Below are 10,639 nucleotides of genomic sequence, written 5' to 3' on the forward strand. Positions count from 1 at the left end.
CTTCATCTCAGAGTAGATATCCACTCTGAGACTCGAACCCAGTACCTTTCGCTTTAAACGCTATCGCGTTATCCACTTAGCTACTGAGTCCTGATAGCGTTTGAAGCGAAAGGCACTGAATTCGAGTTTCAGAGTGAACATCAACTCTGAGATACAGAGAAATGCATTCACGATCCCGCCTCACGAGTTTCGAACCCAGGACTTATCAGTCTCGTGAGGCGGGATCGTGGATGCGCACTACTGGGGAGTCCCACAATAGGATGAAACGGCTAAAATCTCCGCAAAACCCCCTTCCAAACATAAATGTCATAATAATGACATAAACTGAATAATAATATGAATGTACAGCTTAATTAAATGATTTCATCGAAATGAAAATTTTCTCCGCTGAATTCATTAGTAGATATGAGGTACATTAGTATTCATTAACTATTACCAGTACTCTCTGATTTGTAACATTTCTTCAATTACAGTTGCTCTATCTGAAAAGTAAACGTATGGGCTGGAAACTATAAGAAAACAGAATAATTTACTGTCCTATTTATCCACTATATATAGTTTCATTTTTATATTTATTTACTGACTATACTTAGTGTTTTATATAGTCATAGATAGTGTAAATAGAATGTTGAATATAAATTACCGGTTAGCATAATAGAGTAGAAATGTTTAGAAGTGTGTGTATGTACAGTATGGAATGTAACATCCAGTTTGTAAGTTGTATAGGCTGTATGTATTATTTTAAAGATTAAATGGTAGATAGATAGTTAACCTATCCTAAATATAACATAATAATGAGTATAAACCCTGTTTCCAGTTCAAGTAATGTTGAATTAGTTAGATGTACTACATATTATGTATCAGTCATGCTTTATGTGATGAATGTTTTGTACATTACCTTTTGTAAAGTATTCGTTAAATGTTGGATCATAAATTTAATGTTTTCTTGAAATAAGGATAACCTTTAAATACAAGTAAACAACACCAAGTGAAGTTAAACTTCACTCCATTGCAGAAGCAAGTGGCTATCAGGACTCAGTAGCTAAGTGGATAACGCGATGATGTTTGAAGCGAAAGGTACTGGGTTTGAGTCCCAGAGTGAACATCTACTCTGAGATGTAGGTACATCCATCTGACGAGTCCTAAATAGGACGAAACGCGCGTACTGGATTCCACTGTTAGGGATAACCTTTGTTACTACATAAATAAATCAAACATTTCCTAAATTTTTTGGATTCTTTTGCTTTTCTATTTATACAATGATCTATAAAACACCACCACATTTTATGTATATGTTAATTGCATTTGTAGGTATCCATGTTATGGTTGGATTCGGTAGTTTCAAATAAATTAATCACTGTGTAGAGAGTTAATAATAAATTATTTTATGGTATTCTAATGAGTAAAAGAAAATTTATGTTCCAGATGTTTTGTAACTTAATGTTAGCTACTTCTTCAGAGTAAATAAATAACTGAAATAAAATTAGCACACACGATGTGCAATGTTTTATGGTGTAGGGTTAGGTTGGAAGAAAGCTAGGGGCGGTCAGATCAACGGCCGTCCAGTGCTTCCAGGTATTCCGTGGTGGTCTAGATTCAATTGACTCATGATCTCAACTATATAAAATTTTATCTATTTTTTCTAAATATTTACATTGTTTCCCTATATCATGACAGCTGTTATTATGTATTTATTATTTTATTTTATTTAAACACATAAATATTGGTACAAGGAAGCACCAGATAAATATGGGCCGCACAAATCGAATGAGATTTGTGTGAGGGCTGTGATACTACCCAGGTGCCCAGACTGAAGCAGGTGGTTTTCTTAGGGGACCACACCCCGAGCCTTTGACCTAAAGGTCTGATCCACAAGGCAGTGGAGCATCTTAAGGAGATGCAGTAACATGGTAGCCGGTGACCAATAATACGTTCATACGCCATTTGTTCCCTCAGGATACTGGAGCCCATGTGCACCATTGGTTTGGAATCAGGGTTTTCCAACTCCCCTAGATGGACTATCCGTGTCCACCAACCCGGTTAAAGCGCCGGACATTCGCTTTTCGTCCTCTCACTTTTGTGAACAACACCGTGGCCACGAGAAGTCAGTGAGTAGGACTTCCCTGACAGAGGCTATATATTCGCGTGGCCATATGAGAGCATTTGGAGAGGGAGAGCAGACTCTCCCCACTCTCGGCCAAACCAGGGCATTTGGGGGCTGTTATTATGTATAGATCTAGTGTTACATTCTAAGTTATCAACTCTTTCCCTTTATTTCTCTAGGATTTAACTATTACTGTTACAACAGAACGACCTGATACAGAAGTTGATATTATTCCTGATCAAGTTGAAATGTCTGCTATCAATATACAAACATTCGTTGATCAACAAGTAAGTAATATGAGATATGTTTACCTGGGAGACTTGAATATGTAATGTGTCTCATTATTTAAATTCTAAAAGGAATCTATTCAAATTATAGTTGAAATATTTAAATCGATTGTTACGCAAAATGAACTCTTCCAACTCGGTAGTAAATTGTTTTGTGATCTGGTTTGTTAAGCGGTTGTCTATCGTTCACAGCTTATCCTGTGCACCTCGATGTTGATTGGTTCTTATTGACCTTAAATCTGTCATTGCTTATTTCAATGACAGATTTAAGGTCACATATGGAGAAATTCAAACACTTCACTTCTACCTGAAGTTTGTACTGATGATGTCGTTCAGAAGGACGATGAAAGCTCCACGACTAAACCATCCAGCTCAGAGAACAAAACTCCATCAAAATCCAAAAGTTAAACTAAGTAGCTTTATACCATGGGCAATAATTGACACATTGAATATTCACTATATGTCAACTTGATGTTTTCCTAATAGCTTTCATTTTCATGAATGTCCTCTGTCAATTCATCTCTTAAGAAGTACTGGTAGTAATAATAGTCTCTCAGATTTCTTTCATTTCATAAAGATTGAATCATTAAACGTTTACTATGATTGAAGTTCATAGTGAATCATCGATAGTTCTGAACAACATCTGAAATTTGATCTGACGTGTACATTGATGACATGAAAGCATAGGATATTGAAATTCTATGGTTCATACGATACTCCATTGTTAATAAGAATTCTAAGCTCATATATCTCCAACTTTATGAAGTCTGTATTAGAGACTGATTCTCATTACTTCTCAATCCCTAATTAGTTGCCTCCAAAAGTTGTCTTTAAGATTAATATATGATTGTTTTCTAGAATAGTTGGTTCTGTAAACATTAAAGTATTCTGCATCAACTAGTTCTAATTAAAGAATCTTTAAAAGTCGGCATGTGACATTCCTATCATTTTAAGTTGAGATTTAGCAGATATATGAACAAACAGTCTATACGTGTCAAGTCTCAAACACTGAATTTAAAATTTTGATTGATATCATGAATCGATCAATGTTAGACCACCATTTCCACAACCCCATACTGATAACTACCATGTGTTAACTAGTGACTAGCTTCGTGAGGTAATTCTCGGAGTTCTAGTGAGAAGCCATGACCAGTGGAACTAATCTATATAAGGTAGAAACAGGTATCTACCTCAGGCAATGGAAGATAACCGAGCGATTTCACGGATTGGTTGAAGTTAGACATTCACACCGTCGGATCCCAACTTAGTGGTCTAAAGGTTAGGCGTTTGCGCGCGAGACCAAAGGTCATGGGTTCGAAACGCGTGCGCGGGACCATGAATGCGCACTGCTGAGGAGCTCCATAGTAAGACGAAACTTCCGGTTTTTCAATGATTGTCTAACATTGATCGATTCATGACCTCAATCAAGAACAGAATAATCTCCACAACTGAAATCCAATAATTCAGATTTCAGACCATAACTTAGTCTACAATCCATCTAAGAGCTTACTTGTATAGTTACCAGTGGAAAAATATCCAAGAAATCTATAATTTTTTATCATTTATCGGAACCTCAAAAGGATGTTTATCTCCAAATGTTATAATCTTGTTCATATTCAAAATAATTGAAGAATCAAATTCATTTAGTATTGTTTGTTTGAATCTTCCCATCGATGTGTTAGGACTGCAACTGGTCAGTCTCTAATTGGCATATGTGCATATTGTGCGTATTGCCTCGATAAAGCCTTAATTCACAAGCATGGTAAGCAACGATGGATAGTGGCTAGCGGTGGAATCCAGGATGCGGGTTTCGTCCTATTTGGGACTCGTCATCTGCATGTACTTGCATCTCAGAGTTGATGTTCAATCTGGGACTCGAACCCAGTACCTTTTGCTTCAAACACCATCGCGTTATCGACTCGGCCACTGAGTCCTGGCAGCTACTTGCTTGTGCGATGGGGTGAAGTTTAAATTCACTTGGTATTGTTTGTTTGAATCTTCCCATCGATGTATTAGGACTGCAACTAGTCAATCATTTAAAAAGAATCTAACTATTTTCTTTCCTTTTTTATGATTTCATTATACTACTTATTCAAGAAAAGTAAATCTAATTCGCAATTTCTTTCTTTCTATTTACCTGAACAATTTCATAAATCAACAATCATTAATTTTGAATCAATCTCCTGTGATAAACAACTTACTTACTTATTTACCTACTTACGCCTGTTACCCCTCATCGAGGAGTACAGGACGCACACCAGCATTCTCCATCCAACAAACAGTTTGTTTACTTTCTTTCTACGTAATATAAACAGGAAAAGGCATGATCCTCAATCTTACAAAAGTCTAATTATCATGAGACCATTCAAATGTATGGAAAATGAAACCTTTCGGTATTTCGATAAATAGATTACATTAAACATGAATGTTTGTAATGGTTAATGTAGCGAAGCGAAAAAAAACACGAGTGGAGACAATCGAACGCAACTGTCACAACACTACAGAATCTCCCCGTTAAATCTGATAACAATACAGTAAACAGTTAATTTGCAAACTATTAATCAATTGTCTCAATCTTGACTGTTCCCTCTACAAATATCAGTCCATCGTCTCCGATTATTATTGTTCATGAATTTTCATACCAATCGCGTTTCGTTTCCGTTCTCTCCTTATCGATCTTCTACTGATATACATTCTACGTCTGACCATCCTTATATACTACTCACACCACAGTAGTATTGTGGTGAACAAGAACACGACTGGAGACAATCGAATGCATTTAAACTTAAACTACAAACTATCTTACTAAGATCTGATAACCATACAGCAAGCAGTTAATTTGCAAAATAACGATCAATTGTCTCAATCTTCACTGTTCCTTCTGTAAATATCAATTCATCTTCTCTAATTTCATTGTTTATGCATTTTCCTACAAATTGCGCTTCATTTCAGTTTTTTCCTTATCGGTCTTCTGCCAAAATACATTATATGTCTGACCATCTTCATATACTACTTATGTGGATATAAGCAACCCACACCATAGTAATATATATGCAAACATTTCCACAATACGGATAAACCACTGAGCCGGAATCCCATGGTGTTTATGTCTAACCACAACTAACCCACGAAGTTGAGCAACCGTTCACCAATTGTCTTCAGTGAGTTGATATCTCACAACAGACGTGGTTTGAACTCCAATGGTCACTGCTTCTCATTAGAACTCCTGGATTTACCTCTCGAAGTCAGTCTATCAGGGGTTTATCGGTTAAGTACTATGGCGCGAGACCGGTAGGTCCTGGGTTCGAGTCTCGTGAGGCGAGGTCATGGGTGTGCACTGCTGAGGAATCCCACAATAGGACGAAATGGCCGTCCAGTGCTTCCAGGTTTTCCTTGGTAGTTCAGCTTCAATTGACTCATGATTTCAACTATGAAAATATTAAATCTCCACAAAAACCCCTTCTGATTTCCACAATAAGATATTCATACAAATCCTATCTTCATGTAACATATAAATTAAACAATAACATTTAGTATTAAAGATACTATCTAATAAAGATTTAGTTGAAATCATGAACTGTTTATGAGAAAATTTTGTACAACTTTAACTTACATTCAACTATGTACTGGATTTTAGTCATTTCAAGATTATACCAAAAGCAATAGGCATTACTGTTATAAGTAAGAATTATACAGTTTGTTATAACTGACTAAAAATAACTGATGTTATCTGACACATTACTTGATTCTATTTATTGAAACACATAAACATTGGTTCAAGAAGGTATCATATGTATATGTGCCATGCAAATCATTCGATTTGTGTTAGGGCTGGGATACTGGATGGGTGGCCAAACGGAAGGAGATGGTTTTCTTAGGGGGGCATACCTTGGGCCTTTAACCTAAAAGTGTAATCCACAAGCCAGTCGAGCAACGTAAAGAGATGCAGTCTCATGGTAGCCAGTGACCAACAATAGGTTCATACGTCATTTGCTTCCTTAGGATCGTGGAGACCATGTGCACCACTGGTTTAGAACCACGGTTTCCCAACTCCTTTAGATCGACCCTCTGTGTCAACCAACCAGGTAAAAGCTCTGGACATTTGCTTTTCGTCCTCTCAATTTCGTAAACAGCATCCCCGCTATGAGAAGGTAGCATTCTACATTATATAAAGTCAAAAATATATACTATCAAAGTGTATTCAACTAGAATGAAGCTAGAAACTTCAGGAAATATCGATGCAGACCGCACAGGATGCACATATGCCAACAAGAGACTGATCAATTACAGTCCTAAATAACAATGGGAAGATACAAGTAAACAACACCAAGTAAATTAAACTCAGTCAACAGTCAGATACAGTGTAGGACCAGGCACACATATGCATCGGTCCAGGTTGCCATACCTCGTTAGCACAACAAGATGAACAGCAGATTCATAGAAGTAGTTAACTTGGTGGTGGTAATATATAAAAGAAAGGTTATATATAAGGATATAGTATAGGAAGGAAGACAGATATGAAGCAATTTTAAGGGAAGACAAAGAGTGTATACACCTACGCCATTGTGATCGATTCTGAGCCATGTCACATAGAGTCTCCAACCATTGATTACGATGGTCGCGCGGACCCCAACCAAGTAGTCTGCATCCACCTACATCGCTCAGGCTAGAAGTTAGTGACTACAAGCACTGATGCCTCGCTTCGGTTTGGCCACCCCTAACTTTCTTCCAGCCATCCCCAATACTATTTAGCGTAGCGCGTCGTGGTAACCAGTGTTTAGGCATACGTAACACGTGGCCCAATCATCTCAGTCGATGAAGATTCATGACCTCATCAACTGATTTACCATCATCATTCCCTAATATCCTGTGTCTAACCTCACTATTACTTACCCGATGATCCCAGCAGATGCGAGCAATATTTCTAAGACATCTGTGATCAAATACTAGTAACTCACGAGTATCTTCTACTCTTAATGGCCACATTTCTTATCTGTAAATTAGAACAGAACGAACTGCTGCGCAGTATACTCGTCCCTTAATTAATAAACGGATATCTCGTCTTCGCCATAGGTGACATAGGTTGGCAAAAGCTAATCGAGCTTTCTGAATTCAACCAAAATGAAACAGTTCTTGATCTACAATTATTCTTTAACTGTTTACCCATTTTAATAGAATAAGTAGAAACGAGAAATCCTTAATTGATTTATGATCATTTCCAAAAAAATGTTACTTCATTAAGTGTACTATTGATTTATAGTGTTGATTTTTACATAATAATTAACTACCTTAATGAATATGTTTGCATGAACAAAATCTATGTATCATGATGAATGGTAAACATGATAAATTACCATCACCAAACAACAACAAGAACAACAACAAAAGGGGGGATTATCTTATGGTAAAGTAACCCAAAGCAGATTTACATCACATGATTAAATAAGCTATTTTGGTAATTATTATGTAATAAAAGAGAACTGATGTCATTATCATTGATTACGTAATAAACAATAGTTATGTATGTTAATTAGTTCATTGTAACTGTATGGTGTATACAATTTTTAAGGGAGGAAGAAAACAAAGAGAATAACCTGATCATGTATATGACAGTAAAAGTTAATTTGTTCATTTCATCTTTACAATATATACATGTAAAACGTCAAAAGTATATGATTTGTGACAAATATTAATGTTTTATTATCTAAGATCAATTAATCAATTTTACTATAGGTTTAGTTACCATGGTAACTGAATGTGATGAAGGTGATGTTAAAGGGTTCAATTATTCCTTTTTATTTCTTTTTGAATAATCACATTTAGGTAGTACATCATAGTGGTAATGATAAATGACATATTTTAGGATATATTTTTGTAAGAATAATCTAAAAATAGACATTGAAGTCAGATGATAAGAGACGATTAGGAGGAATCTTTTAAAATAGATTTCATAATATTTGTTATATCGAAAGGGATGTTCAATCATTTAAAATAACATTTACATAGTAACAATTTAATCAACAATAGATTAACACGACATTGTACAAACAGCCTCTGCATCAATAGGTCTCAACATAAACAAAGGAAAAAGCAAGATTCTTAAATACGACATGGAGAGCACCAATCCAATCACACTTGATGGCGAAACTCTGGAACAGGTGGAAACATTCACATACCTGGGAAGCATCGTTGATAAACAAGGAGGATCTGATGCAGATGTAAAGGTGAGGATTGGCAAAGCAAGGACAGCATTTCTACAATTGAAGAACATATGGAACTCAAAACAAATGTCAACTAAATTAAAAGTGAGAATCTTCAATACGAACGTCAAGACAGTCAATTCCAATGCACGGAGCTGCAACGTGGAGAACTACTACATAAATCGTCAAGAAGGCTCAAGTATTTATAAACAGTTGTTTACGCAAAACACTCAGCATTCGCTGGCCGGATACTTTCAGAAACAGCCTTCTGTGGGAGAGGACAAACCAGCTTCCATCTGAAGAGGAAATGAGGTAAAGACGTTGGAAGTGGATAGGACATACATTAAAGAAATCACCAAACTGCATCATGAGGCAATCCCTAATTTGGAATCCGGAAGGGAAGCTGAGAAGAGGAAGGACAAAGAACACAATAATTTGGGTAATAGAAGAGGATATGGAAAGGATGAATGTTAACTGGAAAGCACTGGAAAGGATGGCCCAGGATAGAGTTGGATGGAGAATGCTGGTGAGCGGCCTATGCTCCTCGACGAGGGGTAACAGGCGTAAGTAAGTGTGTAATTAAGATAATTTGGCTGATAGATGCTCTTGATTATTCGTAAGAAAATATAATACATATTTGTGTATTTATTAACTATACTTCTTAGGTGTGTTACTAAGAATCAATTTATTGGTTCACTTCCATGAAATAATAAAATTCTCTTATATATGACTGGAAGTTATCCGATCTGCTATCATATATAATGATTGAGATACATCTACTTACTTACTTATACCTGTTACTCTCAATGGAGCATAGGCCGCTGACCAGCGTTCTCCAACCCACTCTGTCCTGAACCATCCTTTCGAGTTCTATCCAATTTTTGTTCATTCTTATTATGTCTGTCTCCATTTCTCGGTGTAATGTGTTCTTTGGTCTTCCTCTTCTCCTTTGACCTTCAGGACTCCATGTGAGGGCTTGTCTTGTGACGCATTTGCGCGATTTCCACAATATGTGTCCTACATAAAACGTTTAAATATAGTTGAATTTTTGAATATTTCATTCGTTTTCATTTGATAGTACTCTTATTTGTTTTATAGATATTTTCACTATCTTACTATCTTTGTTGATCGATTTAAGTTGGATATTGAATCAGCGGTCTACAGGTTAAGCGCTCGCGCGCGAGACTGATATGTCCTGGGTTTGAAACTCGCGAGGCGGAATCATAGATGCCCACTGCCGAGGAGTTCCACAATAGGATAAAACGGCCGTCCAGTGCTTCCAGGATTTTCATGGTGATCTAGCTTCAATGGATTCATGATCTCAACTATTAAAATGATTATTTTTGTGTAATATTGTCTAATGAACATTTTCATAGTTGGAATCATGAGTCAATTGAAGTTAGATCACCATGAAAATCCTGGAAGCACTGGACGGCCGTTTCGTCCTATTATTTTGGGACTCCTCAGCAGTGCGCATCCACGATCCCGCCTCGCGAGCGAGATTCAAACCCAGAACCTACTAGTTTCGCACCGGAGCACTTCTACTTATTGATTTTTATTACCTTAATATTTAATCAATTTGCATAGTAACTCAACTAATAACAAATTTAAATGAATATCATTTAGTATTCTATCCCTGTTTTTCAAAAGTTTACTTACAAATTATTAAAGGTTCACTTCAGTTAATTAAATTCACCTGTAGATTGAATCATTATAAGTATGTATACAATAGTGTTCTATGTAATCTGTTATGTTTACATAATTCACTATAAATAAACAAACATGTTTTGTATATTAAATAATAATATAATTAATATAACATTATTTTGGATAGTTGTATAAACACATAGAATTAGTTCTATATAAGAAATCAACATTTAAATGTTACACCTTATTTTCTTATTAAAATGTAAACATGATTAATAGTAGTAGTAATAGTAGTGATAGTAGTAGCAGCAGTAGTAGTAGTAGTAGCAGTAGTAGTAGCAGTAGTGGTAGCAGTAGTAGTAGTAATAGTAGTGGTAATAGTAGGAGGAGGAGGAGGAGGT

At 36.1% G+C, this 10,639-nt stretch overlaps 1 protein-coding gene and 2 non-coding genes across 3 annotated transcripts in view; 1 reads left to right on the plus strand and 2 right to left on the minus strand.

The window, feature by feature from the left end:
* The window catches only part of Smp_135040 (putative nicotinic acetylcholine receptor alpha 9b subunit), a gene marked incomplete at both ends in the record, with an annotated part of 75,631 nt that overhangs the window by 36,198 nt on the left and 28,794 nt on the right, over window positions 1–10,639 (plus strand). Inside the window, one exon of the mRNA XM_018796186.1 lies at window positions 2,284–2,391. Coding sequence (XP_018650424.1) covers window positions 2,284–2,391 — 108 coding nt within the window. The remainder of the gene's footprint in view (window positions 1–2,283; window positions 2,392–10,639) is intronic.
* Smp_tRNA_01299_Pseudo_TTA.1.1 lies at window positions 18–89 on the minus strand. Its single transcript has one exon. It is a non-coding gene (tRNA).
* Window positions 4,252–4,323, minus strand: Smp_tRNA_00949_Pseudo_TTG.1.1. Its single transcript has one exon. It is a non-coding gene (tRNA).

The sequence above is a fragment of the Schistosoma mansoni genome, chromosome 2 (assembly GCF_000237925.1).
Source record: "Schistosoma mansoni strain Puerto Rico chromosome 2, complete genome".
In the NCBI taxonomy this organism is placed as follows: Eukaryota; Metazoa; Platyhelminthes; class Trematoda; order Strigeidida; family Schistosomatidae; genus Schistosoma; species Schistosoma mansoni.